General features: G+C 33.6%; 1 protein-coding gene across 1 annotated transcript in view; it reads right to left on the bottom strand.

Moving 5' to 3' along the window:
• Positions 1 to 1,618: 1,618 nt before the first annotated feature.
• Positions 1,619 to 24,879, bottom strand: part of LOC103974914 (probable LRR receptor-like serine/threonine-protein kinase At1g05700) — a 48,056-nt gene continuing 24,795 nt past the window's right edge. Inside the window, exons 2-9 of the mRNA XM_065179276.1 lie at positions 8,155 to 8,722; positions 6,816 to 7,315; positions 5,451 to 5,586; positions 5,291 to 5,362; positions 4,810 to 4,881; positions 4,582 to 4,662; positions 4,317 to 4,495; positions 1,619 to 1,862 (exon numbers count right to left, since the gene is read on the bottom strand). Coding sequence (XP_065035348.1) covers positions 1,861 to 1,862; positions 4,317 to 4,495; positions 4,582 to 4,662; positions 4,810 to 4,881; positions 5,291 to 5,362; positions 5,451 to 5,586; positions 6,816 to 7,315; positions 8,155 to 8,722 — 1,610 coding nt within the window. The 3' untranslated portion in view covers positions 1,619 to 1,860. The remainder of the gene's footprint in view (positions 1,863 to 4,316; positions 4,496 to 4,581; positions 4,663 to 4,809; positions 4,882 to 5,290; positions 5,363 to 5,450; positions 5,587 to 6,815; positions 7,316 to 8,154; positions 8,723 to 24,879) is intronic.

Here is a 24,879-nt window from a genome sequence, read left to right as displayed (position 1 = left end):
ACATATTACAGATCTCTCATATCTCCTTTATCCCTAAATCTATCGCTTATAGTGATTCCTAAATCTAACTCTAGTTTCCTAGATTGACCAAAAAAAAAAAAAAAGATATATAGTATATCCAAATGAAGATTCTTCTAAGCTCCCAAGATGTATGAGAGTTTGTAGAAGATATATTTTTTGAACCAAGTCCAATAGAAGGAGAAATGAATGTAAAATAAGAAAATAACTCAAAGATCAAAGGAAGAAGAAAAAAAACTTCCTTCACGATCTACTAAGGGCTTGATGATATAATGTTCGAGATCATTGCTTCAATAAATACTTCAAAAGAGACTTGAGAAATGCTTCAAAAACATTTAGTGGTGTCGATAATGTATAAAATCTTCGCCTACAAGTTTTATGAGTTGAGCTAGAAAAATTACAACAAGGTACTTCTGATTCTATTTCTGATTACTACTTAAAAGTCATTTCTATTATTCATCAAATTAGATGAAATGGAGATTTCTCTCTCTCTCCACACACACAACGTTTGCGTTTGACATACTTTGTTTTCTGTTAGAGTGCCTTAATATTTGTTTTACTAGGAAGGCATTATAAAGTAGATTGGATGACTCGGATCTGTCTTACCAGTATTGAAGGGGTTGGGATGTCCCAATCTTACCACTAAATTAGAGTCATATTGAAGGGATTTGTTTATTTTATAAATATCATATATATCTCTCAATTTTGAGAGAGAGAAAGATATATATATATATATATATATATATATATATATATATATATATATATATATATATCTTTGTTTTCTCCTCATTTAACATGACTTTGTTTTCTCCTCAGAGTCTCTTAATATCTCTTAATATTTGTTTTGACTAGGAAGACCTGATATATAGTGGATGAATGACTTGGGTTAATCTTACCATTAAATTAGAATAGTATTAAAGGGGTTGAAATATTATTATCTTAGGAGTCATATGAAGAGGTTTATAGGATTATTTCTTCTATAGATATTCTATGTATCTTTAGATTTAAAGAGAGAGAATAAGATATGAAAAATACTTTGATTCTTATTGAGAAAAAGATATAAATTATTTGATATTAACATGAGAAGATATACAAAGAGAATTATGCTTGAGCGGAGATGATCCAAATCTTTAATTGATCTCACATAATAAAAAAATTAATTTTCTCCGAATAGATGAAAGTTATCAAATCATTTTAAATAGAAAAAATGATGATGGCAGGTTTATTAGAAAAAACCTGAACTGCCAAATAATAATTCAAAAACATTGTTATCTATAATCTTTTGAAATACAAACTTTTAGCCCACGCCTTTAAATTTCTTGATAATTCAAGAAGGAGGAATTAATTATCAAGAGGGAAAGCAAAAAAAAATTGCCTTCGCCATGTAATGAACTTAGAAAGTGAACAGATACCAACAAAAACACCTATTAAAGGACAAATATTGCATAGGTTCTCTTTTGAGTTCCATCGCCTCCAATTATATAGACCCATGATAATCATACATCACATCACTGAAACATTTAAAAATTCAAGCAAACTTAACAATCATTAACCACACTTATAAATCCACAAGCATAAGAATTTATACAATCAAAAATTCAAATATTTACCATAAGTTTATATCATTGTAAAACTAACTTAACATTCTAAAATCTCAAACATAAGATCTTTTAAAGTTTTTACATGATATATCAATCCAAATTTGCTGACACATTTCATTACATGCAAAATATACTTATACAATAACCACAATCTAACAACCCAGAAAGACCTGTCAACAATTTGAATTGCTTTCCATTGCCTCAGCCCAATTCTAACATTTTAGCGAGCGACAAGTTATCCTGAAAAATTCATATAACAACGAAGTGAGCTACAAAGCTTAGCAAGTGACTAACGTAACCATGGTGAGAGAGGATAGTTTCAAACAAACATGGTATCGAAATGTAAGGCAGGGATACAAGAATTCTTAGATATCATCTCATTAAATACAGAATCACAAATATCATTTCATTCAAAACATATTTTGCTCATAACAAATGAAGTAAAGAGCATTTGCAGTATATCAATGACGTAAAATGCATTTCGAAGCCTATCAATGGTGCATGGAATATTTCGGAGCATATAAATGATGTATGAAATATTTCGGAGCATATCAATGCCATATGAAACATTTTGAAGCATATCGAAAGAATAAAGGAGAAACATAAGCTTAAATGTCATATTTGACATTGTATTCATTTCATTCTTATCCAAAGTACACATAGAAACTCATATACAATACTTTGGATATCATATCAAAAACACAGAGAGTGAAGTGGGATCATAACATAATATGGTTCATCCATTTCTAAACGATCATCAAACATGAGTCTGCCCCATTTGAGAGTTGATAAGAGCATCGCAAGCTCTAAACATAACTCTATTTCTCATTTATAGTAAAGGTTCACATTATCCCACAAACACCGGAGTACGATGCTAACACAAACTTTCGCATAATGCATTCAGATATGGAAAGAATTAGAGATAAAAGCATATAAAAGTTCAAGACAATTATATAAGGCTCAATTTAAGAAAGAAAGAATTCTAGATAAATTCAATTTCAAAGAGAAAAAACAAGAATAGGCAAAATTGACAAAAGTTATGTTCTAATAGATTTTGTGACAAACATTGTATAAATAATTCAAATAATTAATTATACTCTAATTTATTCAATAAAGCATCATTGGAAAGATATATCAATCTATTTCAAGATAAAATAAGTTTGATACAAATTGGAGGTTCCAACAGGGAGTTAAAAATAATTTGGTAACCAAAGGTCAGAGAACAAAATCTTTGTTTTGCATAATCCATAGGATCGATTCCAATAGATGTTTAGATATGTATTTGTGCTCTAAATCTTTCAAGTAAGGTACTGAAAGATAAATCTATGAATCTAGTTTCGAAAGAATTATGTTTCATACAAATTAGATTTTTCAACAAACTGTTACAAGCAATATAATAACGAAAGGTCAGAGAACAATATCTCTGTTTTGCAAAATTCACAAGGTCGATTCAAATAGTACTCTACGAGTCTAATTTCCAACAAAGTATGTTTTGCACTAATAAGAGTTTCCAACAAGGAGTTATAAGCAGTTTAGTATCGAAAGGTAAAAAATTACGATATTTATTTAATAGAATTCATATGGTCAATTGAAATAGATGTTTGGGCAGTCATTTGAACTCCGAATATATCAATTAAGGTATAAAAAGAAAAATATATGAGTCTATTTTTAGATAAAGTAAGTTTTACCCAAATCAGAATTCAGTACAAAGAGTTATAGCAAAAACAAGACAGATATGTCATAAATCTTGAAATTTTCATATTTAAAACTTTACATCTAAACGAGAGGGATATCAGATGCAAAGCTAGAACTCTTCAAATTTCTTATATTCAAGGCAAAAGCAAAGATTAGATTTGCAATAGAAACGGGTTAGAATACTTGACTTTGAAGAAATAGATCCCAAATAAAAGGATTTGAACAAAAACCCTAAGCCCAAAATCCTTGGCTGTTTTCCACAGCTTGCTGTCTTCTCCGGATTTTAAGGAAGAAGGCAGAGATGTAGAGACAATGGAAGATATTTTGTCTTTTATTCTTTTTACAATTCAATCCTTATATTATTTATATTTACAAAAATATCTTTAGATTTTATAAATGGGTGCTTTATGAACATTTCAAAACTGATCCTTACGTTACAAACAAATCCTTATAACTATTTTAAAAATGAGGGATATTACGATATATACAGAGAAGTGTTTCCAATATAATTAAAAATATTTATTTTTACTTAAAATTAGTTTGCAGTTTAAAAGATCAGCATAATTACAACCCAAATCAGAGTTGGGAAGGTTCATCATAACGAATGGTCTTAGGGAATACAAAACTTCCCTTGAAGTAGAGTGTGGTATCTACCATAAGCTTACATCTGGATAGATGTTTGCTCCAACTAAACCAAAAAATATTTAGATAAAAAAGTTGTTTGAACGCTAACAACTACGGCAGATACAGAAACCAAGTTAGAAATCTCTGCTTGACGAGAGTCTCACTTTTGTTACACTATATAAAAGAGAAAAGAAATCTTTTCAGCAATAAAAGAAGTTATTTTTCTCTATGATATCAGAGCAGACATGTCCTGATATTATACAGCTAAGAAGAGTTCTATCTCACTTCTAACATTGCCTTTTTGCTGAAGAAGAAAAGGACATTATAAAACAAAATTGTATGTTTATAAGCTGTTACTTGCTTAAATCCACTTACATAATTTTGTTGTAGATTTTCTTCTCCTCAAGAAGAAAAAAAGCAATGATAGGAGCAGCAGTATAATCAGCGCTGGGACGACAGCGATCAGCACAATGGTGACTGTAGCAAGCTTCCTTCCTTTGCTGCCAATTTGACATGTACTATGACAGAGACATATATCCAGATTGTTGTCCACTCTTTGCAGAACATAAAGTTCATAAGATATTAGTATTAGGTAGAAGGAATTGTGGGAAGATTTGGGATGTTAGACTACAGCACAAACCTCAACTCAAGCAATCCTTTTGATTGTCCATCACATAAAGAAGCTGGAATAGGCCCATTGAGTCGGTTATTTGACAAAATTCTGCAAAAAGTTTGATCTTTCTCAACCACTAGCATATAATATGTGGAGAGAGAAGTCCTGAAGCATGCGCACGACAAAATTGAAGTTTTCGATATTGAAAACGCATGCACCAGGTGAATTGTGTAAGACAGAAAAATCTTTTCTTACAGCACAGTGAGTGATGTCAATTCTTCGAAAGAGGGCGGTATTGGGCCTGTTAAATCATTGTTTGACAAGTCCCTGAGACAAAATACATGGAATACAATAGTCATCGATATGTTTTCATGAGAAATTTCATTAAAAAAAACAGTAGCTACATGTTGATCTAGTTCAGTTTGGTCCTTGGAAACCAGATTGCATTAGCAAAGCCATATTAGTTCAGTTTGGATGTTATAGGATGTGGTTAAAGAAAACCCCAAGCTAATGCTTTGGTTTGTAAACTGGTCCATCTGCATTCCTGATTTTGGCAACTAACATGAAAAAACAAAAGCCTTTTGTTTATGAAGTTAGAAAAAGGAGATTAGAAGTGAATAAAAGACACATGTAAAAGGGTAACAAGTCAATTTCATGCAACATCTACAAATTGTTCTTAAGTTCTCTGCATGATGTTGCTAGCCAGCAGCCTCTGACGATAAATTTAGAAACTTACAAATAGTTAAGGGCCTTCAGATTAGCCAAAGCATTTGGTATAGCACCATTCAACCCATGATAAGAGAGGGTTCTGCAAAAGAAAATAAAGTAGAAATCATTACATCAGAATCAGTGCTTTTTATTGATGTCTTTTAAAACAACCAAATCTTGGAGCTTACAATGAGGTGACTCTTGGGGTACCAGAGCTTGAGTAGGTGCAATTTACTCCACTCCAAATAAATTGCTGCGGAGCACAAGGATCACCCTGCCATATCTTCATCTGATATAATTTCTTTATCCCCATCATAGCATCAACTGTTAATTTTACAGGTTAAGCCAATATCTGATATGCTATGCAGAGAGAAATTCTTATTTACTTCAGGAAAGAGATAGCTTCGGTACAGATCAACCATGGTCCACCATACTGAATTCAAGCTATTGTGAAAAAAATCCAAGGTTGACATGTAATCGGATGCATGCCATATAGATGATTATTGTAGCCCCCTCGAAACAAATTATAATATTCATTTCAAAATAGTAAATGGGCTCCATGAAGCATTTTGGCACAACTCTGCCCGGAAAAACGTTTTACATGCATGAGCACACCTACAACCACACCTTATATGATTTGGTTTAGATGTTTGTATGATCTTACCATTGATATTAATATCCAAATTGTGCTTGACCTAGCTTACGAATAACTATCTTGAAATGATATTTACAGGCACATCAGAACCATTAGATACGTCACTTGTTGTACGGTAACCCAGCCATTTTATATATTGTCTGTCTCAGTCATTTATATTGTTATCAATCTAACTTTTGTTTATCATCTCATACACGTCAAATCACCACGAGAAGTAAAAGCGCAGAAGAATATAAATTATGATTTCTGATAATGCATGGTTCAAGTGCTTGGACTCAAAAAGAATAATTAAATTTTTTCCTGAAAAGTATGCATATCCTCTGAACAAAAGATTGACAGTTATGCATAATATCTCAAACATTTCATTGCAATAATCAAGTCTTTGGAATTATTGAACACTCCAAGTTGACCAAATGGATCCCTAAGTTCGTTCCCGTAGACTGATTATTTTAACAAAGGTAGCAGAAAATGTGCTTCATTTTACCAATGCTAAAACAAAATAAAGGAAAGAAACAATGTATTCATCTTCAACTTAATATGTAAACTTCAAATCAGCAATCGGCTAAATAAGCAAACAACTTATTGTATATGTTCAGGTAAGACACCAGTGAAATGGATGATGAACTGTTTGATGCCAATAACATACTACACCCTTCAGAAAACAGATAAACGGGGGGGGGGGGGGGGGGGGGGGGGGGGGGGGGGGGGGGGGCGGGGGGGCGAAGCATGAATGGTCGCATTGCATGTTAGTCTTCCAAAAGTGTTCAGGTAATTCAGGTAATTAATAAGAAAAACACAGTTCATCTTGAGGGGGAAAAAAAAAAAGAACAAGCAGATGATACAAGTTATTGACCGGACTAGAGCAATGGATGTCCAAATTAGTGGTGGGATAGCATACCATCGGCTGCATCTGTTGCCAAAACTGAAAGATTAATAGGAATGTAAACCTCAGCAGCATTGAGGATGGGGGGAAGGGTGGAACCGGCCACCCTTGTCAGATTAAAATAACCATTTAAGCCTGGGTATGCCAGCCGATGGACGAAATGGAAATGAGTTGCCAGTAGATATGCAGGACTGATGTTATCACTATCGGGTTCCCCGTCTGCTCTCACCTGAAAAATTCTACTTCCATTCCCACTTAAATAGTCGAAATCAGCAAAGTGCAAATAGATATAGAATGTTGTTTGAACACTCGAATTGAGGCCATAGCCCAAGAAATATTGCAATGTAAAATTATCTGCAGCAACAGTTGCAGTCCCCATGACCACGCCTGGGACCTCATAAGCATCACCACGAGTGGTCTTGATTCCCAAAGTACTGCTCGTAAAATACCATGTTTCACAACCAATATAACTGTTGCAAGGATCCCATGTCCTATCATATTTATCTTCTGGATACCTGTACAGCATGAAATTTGTTAACCAATCTATATTATTAATACAGATATGATTTTGATAGACTCAACCACTTTTCAAAGGCATAATAAAGAGAGATTATGCTAGTCGTGTTCCTTAAGACTCCTCCTTCGCCACACACGACAATGTTAATCATTGTCCTCATCGAGTTTGCTGTCCTCTCCCAAATTGTGGTAATTATCTCCTGGGATCTCCTATTTCTGCTCACTTGTTTGTGTCAGATATATGTGATTATTTCTGAAGTGTTGGTCCGCTTATCTTTTTGTTGCATTACTGGAGTCTATAGCAAATTAGTGTAATCAAATTATAACATTATGCTAAGTTCATTTAGCTTGTGCTTCGTGTCTAACTTGTGTAATTATAGAACCATAATTACGGTATTGTTCATTGTAATTTCACTTCTACAGATAATTAAACTTGGATCTTAATTGGGTTTGATTTAGTCTAATAGTCTTTTCTAGCGATGAACACTTTTACTGGACATCTGTGGTTAAAATTGAGAGTCAGTTTAATCAAAATTGTAATTGAAGAGTATACAGAGTCAATTACTTCTACAGTGCAAATGAGTCTTTATTTTTTGAGATAACCACAAACAGATTATAACACTTTGTTCCCTTTATAGAAGATCAAGGCTCCATCCCTTTCCAAATTTTCAGTAGTGATTCGGCCTCAAAAGAACTACCATAACCAATCAATAAAGGAAAGCTAGGAGAAAACCGTCGGGTTCAAGAAATCCCCTTTCTCCATGCGAGGCATGAACACTGGACGATCCGTATGGGAGAAGAAATTTCAGCAAGCATCGAATGGAAGGTCTGCGTTTACCTGACGGTGTCGTTGGTGAGGGATCCCAAGTTGAAGCGACTGTAGAAGAGTAGTGCAGCGGATTGATTCGCGTCCTGGTACGCCAGGTGGTTGTCGATATGCCTCAACTCCAGCGAAGATATGAACGGCGCTCCCAAACCAATGTTGGCCAGGCATATCGACAGGGAGTCGGACGGGGCGGCAGTAATAATCTCGGCCCCGTAAAGTGCGAACACCTCGGTGATGTTGATGGTTTGCCAGATGTTGACACCGACATAGAGATCGAATAGCAGCGGTGGGGCGACGGAGTCCCCAGAGGCTTGGCCGTCGTAGTTGCCGTGAACGAAGGAGGCCCTTACGAGATACCTGTCCCCTTCCTTCAACCCGGGAAAGGTGTAGCAGTTGCGAGTTCCCTCGGGAAAGCTTCGAACGGTGAACCACGTCTGCAGCTTTGTAGGATCCTCGATGTACCTTTGAGCGATTCTGACGTTTCTACCCGTGTCGATGTATCCTTCATCGACTCGGTACAGTATTCCAGTTTCGGAGTCGGTATAGCTACGAGTGGCGCCACAGTCGATGCTCACGAATCCTGCACACATGATTTGGGTGATCCGTTCGTATGACATATGTTAGGTTAACTGACAAAGATTAAGATTGGAATAGTCATTGTCGATTTTTTTCGTCAATAAATAAATAAATATAATATTTGTTTATTTTTAATTATACTTTTAATTTTTTTTCAGAATAAAAAAGTTATGAAGAACTAATATATATATATATATATATATATATATATATATATATATATATATATATATATATATATATATAAGATAATTATATACACATGCAGTATCATCATGTAATAATCAATTCAGTAGGAAAATTTATTATTATTTTTTATTGATTATAATAATCTTAGATCTCACTATATAAAGATTCCTCAAGTATATTTTTTTGAGATCTAAATTCTCTTAGATCATTAGTTCTCTAATAGACTTGGCATTTAGTCGAATCCCCCAACTCTTAAACTAATTTAAGAATTAGAAGGTTTTATCAGGCACACGGCCAATGTAATTTTATACCGGACCTGATATTGATTAAGATTATGATTGGTTAGGAATGATTATTCCATGTAGAACAATCAAAATCTAAATTAATAATATATAATCTAGTAATATATTGTTGAGAGAAAAAAAAGGAGAAAATTGGGAGAGAAGACAAAAGGAGGAGTAGCAGGCTAGGAGATCAAGTACAAGAAGAAAGAAAGAATGGAAGAAAAGGGAAGGAATAGAGAATAAAAGAATCAAATATACTTGTAAATATGTGGTCATCATCAATTGATGCAATTCAAATGGAGTCACCATGAGAACCCAACCACGAAGAGAGATCCATGGTGCCAAGCATGCTCTTGCAATGGGTGCGGCGTGAGAACAAGAAAAAGCTAAAGCTATGCACATCGCAAGCAAAGTACCTGGCTGACCATTCACCAGAATCGCTGCTGCCAAGAATCCTAAGCAGACTCTGACGATGAAGTTGCTCATCGTCTCGCTGCAACTCAACTCATCGATGCAATCCGCAGATTTTTGCTTCAGCAGGCAGCATACATATATGTACATAGAGAGAGAGAGAGAGAGAGAGAGAGAGGATTGTTGTCAATTGATGACTTGGAGTGAGATAGCGAACGTTTGCATTTTACATGACTTTTGTTTTTTTTTTTTTTTTGCTAGTCTCTTAATATTTGTTTTATTAGGGAAACTTAATATAAAGTAGACGGATGACTTGAATCAGTCTTACCATTAAATTGGAACAACATTGAAGGGGTTGGGATGTCACCGTTTTACCACTAAATTAGAATCGTTTTATATATATATATATATATATATATATATATATATATATAATTGATCTTATATAATAAAAATTTTAATTTTCTCTTTAGAGATAGACGAATGTTGTCAAATCATTTTAAATAGAAAAAATGATGATAATAAGTTTATTAGAAAAAATCTGAACTACCATAAAATAATTCTAAAATGATTAAGAAAGATGAGTACCGATATGTCATTATCTATAGTATTTCGAATCCCAGCAATAGAAACTTTTAGCCAAAGCTCAAAATCACATCAAGTAATTGAAGGAGGAGAAACAAATAGATTTCCTGAAACACATCAGCTAATTCATGGAGGAGAAACTAACAATGAACTAAAGTGAACAGATGCCAACAAAAAATACTATTAAAGAACTTCTATTTTATAACTACCTCAAATATTACAGCACCTCTTTTTTTTTTTTTTTTAGTTCCAACACCTCCGATTACATAGACCTATTAAATCCGGTTAGAGCTAGCCCTAGAAAATTTACCAAAGGGTAATTTTGATAATCCAACAAAAATAATAAAGCAGAAAGAATAAAAGCGATAAGAACATCAGATTTACGTGGTTCGGTCAATTAACTTTAACCTATATCCACGGATGAAAGAGAAGCAAATCACTACTATAAAAGAGGGACTATTACAAATGCCTTAGGAAGATATTCCTAGGCCATAAAACACCGAAAATTACTGAACAAGAAAAGCCTAAAGCAAACAATTAGGTTTTCTTGTGGTGCATCTGACTTCAAAGCCCAGGCCCTTATTTATAGTTCCAATAGGAGATAACAAGCATGATTTTCCCGATGTGAGACTACGGGACTTGCCAAACTAACAAATCTCCACCTTGGCATGTCCGAACAAAACTTGCTCCACCTTCTTCATAAAAGCCCCAATGGGCAATCACCAACAATGAACACCAACCAAGTCTAAGCACTGCTTGAACTTTAAACCAAAAGAGGTTTCGTAAGCATATCAGTTGGATTGTCCTTCGTATGAATTTTCTGAACAAGGACTTTCCCCTCAGCAATGGCATCCCATTTGCATCCAACAATTTTCTTACCCGAAGGCGGCTTCACAAGATCCCAAGTTCTATTCTGATGGAGAAACTCAATTTCTTCATTCATCGCGATCAACCACTTAGCGGAATTATCACAAGAAACTGCATCTGAGTAGGTAATAGGCTCACCAACTACACTTGTTTCTTCTGCAACAGACAAAGCATATGCAACCAAATTTGCATATCTTTATAGTGGTCGAATATTTCTCCATGGTCTATCCTTGGCTATGAAATATTGCTCTTCCTCTAGATCAACTTCATTAGTAGACTCAGGACCATCTACTGGTATTCTTTGAGAAGAAGAGTTCGACTGAAAAGAATTAGACCTACCAATCTCAAGCTCCACATTCTTCTGCGCACTATCATTTGTACAACTAGTATATTCCTCTTTGGAAGATAACATAGACAATTCATCAAAAGTAACATCTCTACTTATTACAAATTTTAGGGATTTAGGATCAGAACACCATAATTTATATCCTTTCACCCCAGAAGCATACCCAAGGAAAATATATTTTTTAGCTCGAGGCTCTAATTTTCCTTCATTTATATGCATGTATGTTGGACACCCAAAAATTTTTAAATCAGAGTAATCAGTGGGAGTACCTGACCAAACTTCCTCCAGAGTTTTAAAGTTAAGTGCTGCAGAAGGAGTGTGGTTGGCAACGTAATAGGCCATATTAATTGCGTCTGCTCAAAAGTCCTTTGTCAACCCTGCATTTGAGATCATACACCTTGCTCTCTCCAAGAGTGTTATGTTCATACGTTCGGCCACACCATTTTGTTGAGGCGTCATCCTAACAGTACGATGTCGAATGATTCCTTCATTTTTGCAGAATTTATTAAAGTCACCTTCACAAAATTCCATGCAATTATTTGTTCGAAACCGCTTAATCTGTTTACCTGTCTGCTTCTCAATCAAAACCTTCCATTGTTTAAAGGTTAGAAAAATATCATTTTTATGCTTCAAAAAATAGACCCAAACTTTCCTGAAATAATCGTCAATGAAAGTCAACATATACTTGGCACCACCCTTAGACTGAACATGAGCTGGATCCCAAAGGTCTGAATGAATATAGTCAAGAGTACCTTTCGTTTTGTGAACTACCAGAGAATTGAAGCTGACTCTTTTCTGCTTTCCAAAAATGTAGTGTTCACAGAAATCCAGTGGCCTAGTACTTTGTCCACAAAGTAGACCCCTTTTGCTCAATATGCTCAAACCTTTTTTACTCATATGACCCAAATGCATATGCCATAATTTGGTGATGCCAGAATTAGACAATGATGATGACGAGATTGCAATTGATCCTGTGACAGTAGTTCCCTGCAAAATATGTAAGCTACCAGACCTACAAGCTTTCATAACAATAAGAGCACTTTTAGAAACTTTCATAACTCCACCTTCAACTGTGTATTTATACCCAAGGGCCTCTAGGGTGCCTAAAGAGATGAGATTCTTTTTTAAATCAGGAACATGTCTAACATTAGTGAGCGTCCTCACAATACCATAATGCATTTTAATTCGGATTGTTCCTCTACCAACAACATCACATGCTGCATTATTGCCCATCAAAACAATTCCACCATTACAAGATTTATATGTGGAAAATAAATCTCTATTAGGACACATGTGATAAGAACAACCTGAATCTAAAATCTATTCATTTTTAGACCTCATCCTGTCATCAGTAATAGAGAAAATATTTCCATTATTCTCATCAGCTGCTACACTAACTTCAGCAGACTTAGTAGTTTTCTCAATAAATTTTTTATTTTGATTTAATTTATTTTTCAATTTAAAGCAATTGGCCTTAATGTGCCCTATTTTATGACAATATCTGTACTCTAAATTTCTATGTCTGGATTTAGATCTAGATTTAGATCTACTACTGTCAAATTCTCTTTTATCTGTTCTCTCCTTAACAACCAGACCTTCAGCCTGATTCTCTTTACTTTCCCTAGTGATATCCCTATCTATATGCATCTATATTCTCTAAATCCATAACCAAGGAATCAAATGTATCAAGATGTGAGAGTATAGATGTACCTTCAGTCATCCGAAGCATATACAAACTCTACTTTAAGTAGAGACAATTCTCTATTGTCCTCTTCATATACAAGGCTTTAAACTTATCCCACATGCTCTTAGCCGTAGTTTCCGTAGCTACCTCCCGTAAAACCTCGTTAGAGAGATTTAGAATAATGCTGGATCGGACCTTCTTATCCATACCTGTAAAATCTTCCATTGACGTACCTCGTCTTGAATCAGAATGGCCTCCATCTTGAGTTGCCACATGCCGAAGTTGACATTTCTATCGAATTTCTCGACAACGATATTTGTTATTATCATTGTTGTCAAAAGATCCCGAAACCAAGCTCTAATATCAATTTGTTAGAGCTAGCCCTAGGAAATTTACCAAAGGGTAATTTTGGCAACCCAACAAAGATAATAAAGCAGAAAGAATAAAAGCGACAAGAACACCAGATTTACGTGGTTCGGTCAATTAACCTTGACCTACATCCACGAACGAAAGAGAAACAAATCACTACTATAAAAAAGGGACTATTACAAATGCCTTAGGAAGATGTTCCTAGGCCATAAAACACCGAAAATTACTGAACAAGAAAGGCCTAAAGCAAACAATTAGATTTTCTTGTGGTGCATCTAACTTCAAAGCCCAGACCCTTATTTATAGTTCCAATAGGAGATAACAAGCCTGATTTTTCCGATGTGGGACTATGGGACTTGCCAAACTAACAAATCCAAATATATGCGCAATACAAAATAGATACATCAACAATGTCCACATGTAACAGCAACCATATATTGAGCTCTAAAAAACAAATAAGTTCACCAAAGACATCCCATTAATAGATTATTACATCACAAGTGTCAAGAGTTTGAATTACAAATGATTTAATTTATTGCCTCGATGCGTATCCAAATTCAATCTACTCCTAGGCATCTGAAAATTTTTAACAACAAGCATATGAGCAACCACAACTTAGTAAGCACCAAAACTCATATACTAGCAAAACTTATCATAAATGCATTGTAGAAAACTATACATAAATGCCAAACCCTCTTTTATTCTTAAATAAAAAGTAAACATGCTTTGCAAATCAACACTTTTAGCATAACAAGCACATAAGATAATATAATCTTTGAAAACATTTGTATAACAAAAACATAAGTGGATATATTTTATTTTAATGCAAAGATTATCATTCACTAATTATGAATCAGTATAACTAAGCTTTCACTTTCTCTAAATCTTTTTCTTTTAATTCATTCAATCAAACTACTGTTTAACCATGGCTGCCAAGGCTCAAATCTTTCTTTTTTAATTTTTTTTTTGGACTCATTAAATGATATATATATATATATATATATATATATATATATATATATATATATATATATATATATATATCCTTAACACTATGAGAGTGTTTTGGTCCTCCTTTCACACATCATCTTACAAATGAATATTCTTTTCGTATTACATTTTATTTATCTTTAGATTGGTCATCTTCTTCTTATGAACATAAGGATGCGCCAAACAAACTACAATTTGACTTGCGAATAACATCTATCATTTTCTCTTCTTCTTTCAGGTGAATATTGGCTCTCTCAAATCTTAAGCAGCACATCAAGCATAATTTAGTGTATAATCTTAAAAAAACTTGCATGCGTTGGTTGAAGCTTGGATTGTCATAATGACAATTTTAGGACAGAAAGTGCCTCATCTGCAGCGTAATATGTTTTCTAGAGGCTAAAAGAGCACTGTATTCCCCCTCGTTTAGAAGCATCCTCTTGGTAGAACTTTTTTGTCTAGGAAAGACGTCAAATAATATCATGGACGCGCGTGCTTCATACGGCAAGATATACCAAAGAAGGTTAGTTGGGATAGCTACTCAACACAATCGAGTAACCAACCAACCACTTAAGTGGGCAAGACTCGAGAGCTTTACAAGTCTTCCATGTCTACTGGTGAAATGAAGAAGATGACTTGCATGTTGTGTGGAAGAAGTTGGCCTTTGCTGGAGTTGATTCCGTTGTCGATTGGGCTGACAGGTCAAGTCTTCTTCGTGCAGAAGCGGAGATCAAAAGTAGTCCATGGAATGGGAGAATTTTGCGTACATCCCTTTCCTTTCCTCATCAGTTGCTTTATAAACCATGTATGTTGGCTTTGTGATTTGACCGGCCATACACCTCCACCTTCTTCCTGGTCTTCTGATTGCAAGTGGGTGATTTTAACATGGAGAGGGAGGTGTTGGAATTAAACTTATTGACTAATGATTCTTGAAAGAGTTTTTTAGAAAAGAATAATTTATTTTAAATATAATTAATGTAATATATCTATAAAAACTTTATAAACCCGAAACATAAAAGTTTTTGAAGCTATAAAGAAATATATAATATTTTGCCATGCCCTACTCTTCCATTGTGTGATATCCCTATCTCTTCTTCCTAGTTCAATATTTGGTATTATATCTTAGGTTAAACTATGGTCTCTTTTCCAAGTACTATTCAATTCTAGATCCCTAGATTGAGAAAAGAAATTTATGATATATGGTACATCCAAATGAAGATTCTTCTAGACTCTCAAGATGTATAGAAGTTTGAGAAGATAGATTTGTTAAACCATGTCCAAGGAGCAATAAATGTATAAGCAAGAAAATAACTCAAAGATAGAAGGAAGAAGGAGAAAATGACTTTGTTCACAATCCTTTAAGGGCTTGATAGAAGGAAGAAGGAGTAAATACTTTAGAAGAGGCTTGAGAAATGCTTCAAAAAGCATTTGATTGTATGGATAAAGTAGAAAAGCTTTGTCTATAAGTTTTATGAGTTGAGTTTGAAAAATTACAATAAGGTATTTCTGAATCTATTTTTGAAATACCTTGCTGTAATAGAAAAAATAAGTGATCAAAGAGTAATAGAAAAGAATACTAAGATTTCTAGATTCAAAGTTTGATTTTATTACTATAGCGAATAAAGAGTCTAAAGATTTGAAACAAATATATGTAGAATAACTATTAGGTTCTCTTCAAGTTCATGAACAAAAACTTAAAAAAAGAGGAGAAGAAAAATCTATAGAAAAAGCACTACAAACTATGCTTACTCTTAAAAACAAAGATGAATCAAAATCTCAAAGAGAAAAAGGTCGTGGATAAAAAGGAAGAGGTGGCAGATATAAAACTAATAAAGAATCTCAAAATAATGAAGGTAATAGAGAAAATTATAACCAAAGAGGCCGAGATTATAGTCGAGGACGTGGACATGGTAGAAATTTTAAAAGGTCTAAAATTTAATGCTATGTTTGCAAAAGGTATAGACACTATTCCTTTGAATGTTATTATAATTTTAACAATCAAGGTGATGAGGTAAATTTTGTTAAAAAAAAAAAGAATGAATATCAAGTTTTGCTAATAACTTATAATAATTTGAAGGAGATTAGTCTACGACATAGTATCTAGATACGAATTATGTAGCACAAAAGAACTCTTTTTAGAAATGAATACGAGTTATTTTCGGAACATTACATTTAGTGACATATCTCAAAGATTAATAAGAGACAAAGGTAAAAATTTTCTTGGACTTAATAATAGTAAAAATTATGTATTTTATATTTTTATTATGTTCCTGATATAAAAAATAATATTATGAGCTTGGGGTAACTACTTGAAAAATGTTATGATATTGAGATAAAATATATGGCTCTTTTAATTTGTGATAAGAATAAAATATTAATCTCAAATGTGAAAATGACAAAGAATAAAAGTTTCCTTTGCATTTATGCATATTTGATTGGTCAAATTATTTTAAAACTAATATTGAGGATATTTTTATATTAAGGCATCTCAGATATGCTTACTTAAATTTTGAGACTTTGAAACTTCTAGAGAAATATAATATGGTGATAAGAATACCAAGAATTGATTGTTCTTCAAAATTATACAAAGTATATGTCATTAACAAGCAAGAAAGAAAGTCTTTTAAATTTAGAAGAACCAAAGGATGGCATCGACTTGATTTGATACACTTAGATGTTTGTAACCTATCAATCTAGTATCACTTGGAGGAAGCATGTTTTTTCTTACCATGATCATAATGACAAAACTTGAGTTTACATGTTAAAAGAAAGGAAAGAAGTTTGATGCAAATTCAAACAATTTAAGAATTTGGTTAAAAGTGAAAGTGGTTGTAAGATTAAATATTTAAGAATAAATAGGGACGATGAATATTAAATAAATTTGAAAGTTTTTATAGAAATAATATAATTTTATATCAATTTATCATGTCATATACACCTTAAGAAAATAATATCTTAGAAAGAAAAAATAGAACTATAGTTAATATGGTCCGATGCATGTTAAAGGAAAAAAGAATTCCTAAAGAATTTTGCTTGTGTAGTTTATTTGCTTAAAATTTTTTCGACAAGGAGAATTGATAATATTACACTAGAAGAAGTATGAAGCTTATGGAAATCAAGAGTTAATCATTTGAGAATTTTTCGGAAGTGTTATATTTGCTAAGATACCAGAAGAAAAGAGAATAAAACTTAAGAATAAAAATTAAAAATGCATCTTGTTAGGTTATACTAAGAATTTTAGTGGTTATAAACTCTACAATCCTATTGCAAACAAAGTTGTAATGCCAAGGTTTGTTGAGTTTGAGGAACAACATATTTGAAACCAGAAAAGTGATGAGCAAAATAAGAAAACTATATCTTCAGAAGAGGATGATATAATACAAGTAAGCATCCAAAAATCTTTGCTTGAATCATCACCTAGTTTGGCTAGGTCACATGATTTAAGAAGTCTGATTGTAAGGATAAAAATAATTCAGGAGTTATATGATGTTACTTAAAAGGTCGATACTAACAATGATGAGTTTTTTTTATTTTATCTTTTTGTATGAGAAAAAAAAAGTCATTTATTGATAAGCTCCTAGGAATGCTACCAAAAAGGTCGTTTATTGATAGATCAAGGGATTCTAATAATTTCATTTCTCCTATATCCATCCTAAGGGATTTTCCCTTGTAAATAATTTCTTGACAAATTCAAATTCTTGAGTTCTGCAAGGTCACCGATTCCTTTTGGTATCTCTCCGGTTAGACTATTATTTGAAAGATCTAAACTTTTCATAAGTTGCATGCTGCGTTAAATAATGAAGATTTTGTCCCTCCGTAAAGATATCTAATTCACAATCATGATATTTATAATGAGGTGATGTCAATCTCATGGTACTTAAATTACCAATGTTGTGAGGTATTGAACCAGAGAAGTAATTATTCGCAAGATCCAATATTTGAAGCCGTTCAAATCGAGCAAGTTGCCAAGGAATAACTCCTGAAAACATATTTGAACGTAAACGAAGCACTACCAGTTGTTGTAGATTTTCTCCCATCCATAGCGTTATGCTTCCGACAAGATTATTTTGAGTCAGATCAAGACACCATAAATTTGTACAATTTTTCAATGACAAAGGAACCTCACCCGAAAAACTGTTATTTTGCAGTTGCAATAGCAAAAGCTCACTTAAAAAACCGATCGTGTGTGGAATTTCACCCGAGAAGTGATTGTTGGCCAAATTCAAGAAATGAAGATTTTGTAATGACTCCCCTAGACAATAAGGGATCTCACCAAGTAATTTGTTGTTCGAAAGGTCAAGGTATTCGAGATATGTCCATTGGCAGATTGACGAAGATAAGCCACCGTCAAGCATGTTATCTGAGATTATCACCAATCTAACATGGGGCCATATCGGCAATTGTCCTGTAAAGGAATTATTGAAGAGAGATAGAATATCCAGTGTGGACGGTAGCATCGTTGGTAATGAGCCTTCAAATCTGTTGGAGTCCAAATATAATGTTTCCAACTTGGTGAACTTGAAAGAAGATGGCAGCTTGCCTCCTCCATATGTTGGTTGTTGGAAAGGTCTAAATATGTGATGGTAGAAGATGAAATATTCCAAAACCAAGCTGGCATTCTCCATGCAATTTTACAGTCTCCCAAATATAATTCTTCCATCTGTGTTTGGAACTGTATTCCGATAGATTGAGGTATCTCAGTTTCTTGAAGATAGATTGAGGTATCTCAGTTTCTTGAAGGAGCCGATGAATTCCGGCATGCGGATCCCGCTGAAATCATTGAAGCTAAGATCCAAGTGCTCCAGATGTGATAAAGCAAGCAATGACGAGTTCATCATCCCCTCACCGCGTAATGCTCAATCATCTGTAATATTTGTGTTCCGGAGGTCGAGCATGACGACGTGGCCAGTGGTGGCACCACAGATGACCCCCTCCCATGCGCAGCAGTCTTGGCCTACCCAAGAAGATAGCCGGTTATGGGTGTCGTGGATGCCGGCTTTGAAGCCCAACAGTGCCTCCCTCTCCAAGCTGAAACACCCACTTGTCACCGTGGCCCGGTGGAGGAGGAGGGCCAAGAGGCACAACGACAATGATGATAAGAAGCGTAAAGGGAAACCCATGGCGCGCAGTTTGATCTCCCTCCCTACCGAACTACCTACTCCAAGCCGCCACAGTCAGAAGAACAGGATGAAGGTGGAGGTGCATGCTATGTGTGGTACCCATTATCCATGATATATAAATTGGGCATAGCTCACTCAGCTTGCTTGCTATGTGTGGTTGGAATAATAAATTAAACTTTATGGTTAGATAGAATTTTGATTTATGAATTCTATCCAAGATATAATTAAAATTGAAACCTTAAGTTTACCCTTTATAAAATAAGAGCTCATGTAAAGTAATACTTTAGGTATAAAATTTGAGATGAGAGATGAATTAATATAGATTAAAGTTTTTATATTAAATACATAATTTTGAATTTTGAACTCGCTTCCTTATTTTTCTCTATCGTCACTTTCAACATAACATCATGTGACGTAAGAGTAAGGGCCAAGTTTTTGTTCCATCATCGTAGGGGTAAAACGATAGATACCTAAGGATGAAAGTCGTCATGATTAATACGGCATTTTGGAAACTGATAGCATCGGTCTCAATCGGTGGGATAAGCACTGTTTGACAGACGAGCGGTGACTTGATTGATGCAGATAAAATGAGTGGTGAGAAGCCTCACATCCCTAAGCTGCATTCCATGGATTCTTTTTCTACACGTCGCTGGCCAAGAAGACTTTGACTTGCGGTAAATTAGAATTTAGATAAGAGTTCTAAATAGAAAAATTAATTTTTTTGAACATAAGGATGCGCCAAACAAACTACAATTTGACTTGCGATTAACATCTATAATTTTCTCTTCTTCTTTCAAGTGAATATTGGCTCTCTCAAATCTTAAGCAGCACATCAAGCATAATTTAGTGTATAATCTTAACGAAACTTGCATGCGATGGTTGAAGCTTGAATTGTCATAATGACAATTTTAGGACAGAAAGTGCCTCATCTGCAGCGTAATATGTTTTCTAGATGCTAAAAGAGTACTGTGTTCCCCCTCTTTTAGAAGCATCCTCTTGGTATAACTTTTTTGTCTAGGAAAGACGTCAATTAATATCATGGACGAGCGTGCTTCGTAAGGAAAGATATACCAAAGAAAGTTAATTGGGATAGCTACTCAACACGATCGGGTAACCAACCACTTAGGTGAGAGGGCAAGACTCGAGAACTTTACAAGTCTTCCATGTCTACTGGTGAAATGAAGAAGATGACTTGCATGCTGTGTGGAAGAAGTTGGCCTTTATTCCGTTGTCGATTGGGCTGACAGGTCAAGTCTTCTTCGTGCAGAAGTGGAGATCAAAAGTAGTCCATGGAATCGGAGAATTTTGCGTGCATCCCTTTCCTCATCAGTTGCTGCTTTATAAACCATGAATGTTGGCTTTGTGATTTCACCGGCCATACACCTCCACCTTCTTCCTGTTCTTCTGATTGCAAGTGGGGGTTTTTAACATGGAGAGGGAGGTTTTGGAATTAAACTTATTAACTTATCATAAAGAAATTCAATTTGTATCAAGAGAAAAAATAAATTAAATATCTAAGAACAAACCAAAAACTATTGGTTAGAGGTTTTCAAAAAAGAATGATTTATTTTAAATATAATTAATATAATGTATCTATGGGACTATATAAACCTTGGGTCATAAAACATAAAGTTTTAAAATTGTGAAGAGTTTTGAGTGAAAGATAGAGTATTTTGCCTTGTCCTACTTTTCGATTGTGTGATAGCCATCATCTTACTCTTCCATTGTGTGATAGTCATATCTCTTTTTATTATCAAGTTCAACATTTGATATTAGAGCTTAGGTTAGGTTATGACCTCTTCTTCAAGCATCACTCAACTCTAAATCTTTTGATTAACAAAAAAAAATTATGACATGTGATAACAAAGAGATTTTCTCAACTGCATAGCAGATGAGATTTTCTCAACTGCACGAGGAAATCTCGCTGCTCCGTTGAGGAAATCCTCTCATTCATCATATATAAATAGACACCATATAATACTAATTGAGATGTGTTTTCCTTGTTTCTATCATTTCACTCTTCGTTTTATCAATATGGTAAATCTAAATGAATGTTCTTCTAAGCTCTCAAGATGTATGAGAGTTTGTAGAATATGAATTTGTTGAATCAAGTTCAATAGAATGAGCAATCAATATAGAAATAAGAAAATAACTTAAAAGATAGAAGAAAAGAGAAAATGACTTTGTTCACAATCTTCTAAGGGTTTGATGATATAATGTTTGAAGTCATCACTCTAGTAAATGCTTCAAAAGTATTTGGTGGTGTGGATCAAGTAAAATAGCTTCGTCTATAAGTTTTACTAGTTGATTTTATAAAATTACAATAAGATATTTCTGAATCTATTTATAATTACTTCTCAAAAGTCATTTCTATTGTTTATTAAATGAGACAAAATGGTGAACATATACGTGATGAAAGAGTAATAGAAATAAAGTACTAAAATCTCTATATCCAAAGTTTGATTTTATTTTTATAGTGATTAAAGAGTTTAAAGACTTAGAACAACTAATAGGTTTTCTTCAAGTTTATAAACAAAGACTTACAAAAAGAGGAGAAGAAAAATATATATAGTAAACACTATAAACGTTTACTCTCGAAAATAAATGTAAATTAAAATCTCAAAGAGAAAAAGGTTATGGTTGAGGATAAAGAGGAAGAAGTTACAAAAATCAGACCAATTAAAAATCTCAAAACAACGAAGGTGATAGAAAAAATTTTAGCCAAAAAGGCTAAGGTTATGGCTGAGGATGTGGCCGAGACCGTGAACGTAGTAAAAATTCTAAAAGGTCTGAAATTCAATACTATGTTTACAAAAGGTATGGACATACACCTAATGACTTATTATAATAATTTGAAGAAAGATTAATCTATGATATAGTATCAAGTTTTGTTGAGAAAGAAAAGAACCATAATCAAGTTTTGTTAATAACTTGTAATAATTTGAAGGAAGATCAGTTTAGGTTACCTAGTATCTAGATACAGGAGCTTCAAATCACTGTATGATATCAAAGGACTATTTTCAGAAATGGATACAAGTAATTCCAAGAACATTACATTTGGTGATCTATCTCAAAACTAGTAAGAGACAAAGGTAAATTTTTTCTTAGATTTAATAATGATAAAAAAATACATGTTTCAAATGTTTATTATGTTCCTAATATAAAAAATAATATTATGAGCTTTGGGCAACTACTCACATGTGAAAATGGTGAAGGACAAAATGTTTCCTTTACATTTATGCATATTTGATTGGTCAAATGATTTTAAAACTGATATTGAAACCATTTCTACATTACAGTATCTTAGATATACTTACTTAAATTTGAGACTTTGAAACTTCAAGTATAATATGGTGACAATAATACCATGAAATTGATAGCCTATCAAAGTTATGTGAAGTATATGTCATCGACAAGCAAGAAAGAAATACTTTCAAATTAAGAAGAATAAAAAGAGCATGACATCGACTTGATCTAGTGCACTTTGTGGCTCTATTAATCTAGTATCACTTATTGGAAGTATGTATTTTTTTTTACTTTTACTGATGATAATAGTGGCAAAACTTAGGTTTACTTGTGGAAAAAAAAATTTTAAGCAAATTCAAAGAATTTAAGAATTTGATTGAAAGTCAAAGTGGTTGTAACATTACATGTTTAAAAATAAATAAGGATGACGAATATTAAAGAAATTTAAAAGTTTTTATAGAAATAATAGAATTTTACATCAATTCACCATATCATGCATGCTTCAACAAAATGGTATCTTAGAAAGAAAAAAATAAGGCTATACATAATATAGTCCGATGCATATTGAAGAAAAGAAGAATTCCTAAAGAATTTTGGGGAGATGCTATTGCTTGTGCAATTTATTTGCTTAATAGGTTTTCGATAAGGTGAATTGGTAATATTACACTAGAAGAAGTATGAAGCTTATAGAAATCAATATCTGTTGTGGAGGTCAATATGTTAATTGGGTAATACGTTGAACGAGAGGATGATGCAGCGAAGGGTCAGACGAAACACTAGATAAACCAACGACATGCCAGATTCATGCTTTGTAATTAATTATATCTTGATTGAAGTAGTTTATGGTATAATTAAGTTGGTTTGTAGTGAAACTATACCAACTTAATTAAGGGCCAATTGAACTTGATCTAAGACTAAGTTGGGCTCATTCAATGACCCAAAAGTTGGGTCAAGCAATGATATTGCTAGACTAGGCAGTGGAACCATCAGAGGCTCAGTCTCTAAGATCCAATCTCTCAGGATGTCAGGTGGTGGTATCGTTAGACTGGACGATGGTACCACCTAGTGTCAGATAGTATTGGCGGTTGTACTGCCAGTACCATGAAGACTTGGGATGAGACTATTTTTTACTTCAAATTTGAATATATTTGGAGCCTATAAATATCTCGCTCATCCCTGCTCAATTAATACAAAAACTGAGAACAAAATTGTGTAAAAATGCTGTTATAATTCCTTAAGAGTTCCCTTTCTCTAGCTTTATGTTTTAAATTCAATTTGAGAGAAGGGTAAGAGAATTATAAAGATTATCTCGTAAACCTATAAAAATGAGAAAAGAGTTGTAAGAGGATAGTTGGTCTTTATCCGTTGAAAGAAGATAAATAGTGAAAGCCAATGATCACGGAGGAGGAATCAAAAGTAGACATAGATCACAATGATCAAACTACTATAAAATTGATGTGTACTCTTTATGCTCTTCGTTACTATTGTTTTATGTTTTAATTGCTTATCACATTTGCTCAAAGTCAACATTTGCTCAAAGTCAAATACACTTTAGATATCATTTCTGATACAATTTCATTGAAATAATTTTTTTTTTTTTTTCGAATCGACTTAATTCAACCCCACTTAGTATCGATTCGATCCTAACAAATCGTATCCATTCGACTAAGTGACACCTTTTTGGTTGCTCCAACACAGCTGATAGGCCTGTAACCAGTTCCAGAACAACTAATATACATCACTTTTTTCAGTCAGCTGGAAGGAAGCGAAGTACTTGAAAAAAGAAATGTATCAATGTAGTACTTGGTTACTACTATGATACTTTTGGAGAAGAAAACTAAGAAGATTGAATATTGTTTTGACTTGACTCATCCATTAATTTAACATGATTCCTATGAATATTTTATAGATGTGAAGGGGGCAAAAATAGCCATCCCAGAAAGGTGCAACAATTATTCGTGATTCTCCTCTTGTAAAGTTAGCTAAGAAAGAAATCTGCATCATAACCTATTTGTTCATTAAAATGGTAGTCCACCAAAATGCATTCATATAGATTGCATACCTCGGCTTGAA

Source organism: Musa acuminata, unplaced genomic scaffold, assembly GCF_036884655.1.
Source record: "Musa acuminata AAA Group cultivar baxijiao unplaced genomic scaffold, Cavendish_Baxijiao_AAA HiC_scaffold_1138, whole genome shotgun sequence".
Taxonomy (NCBI): domain Eukaryota; kingdom Viridiplantae; phylum Streptophyta; class Magnoliopsida; order Zingiberales; family Musaceae; genus Musa; species Musa acuminata.
This window is presented reverse-complemented; position numbering and strand designations above follow the sequence as displayed.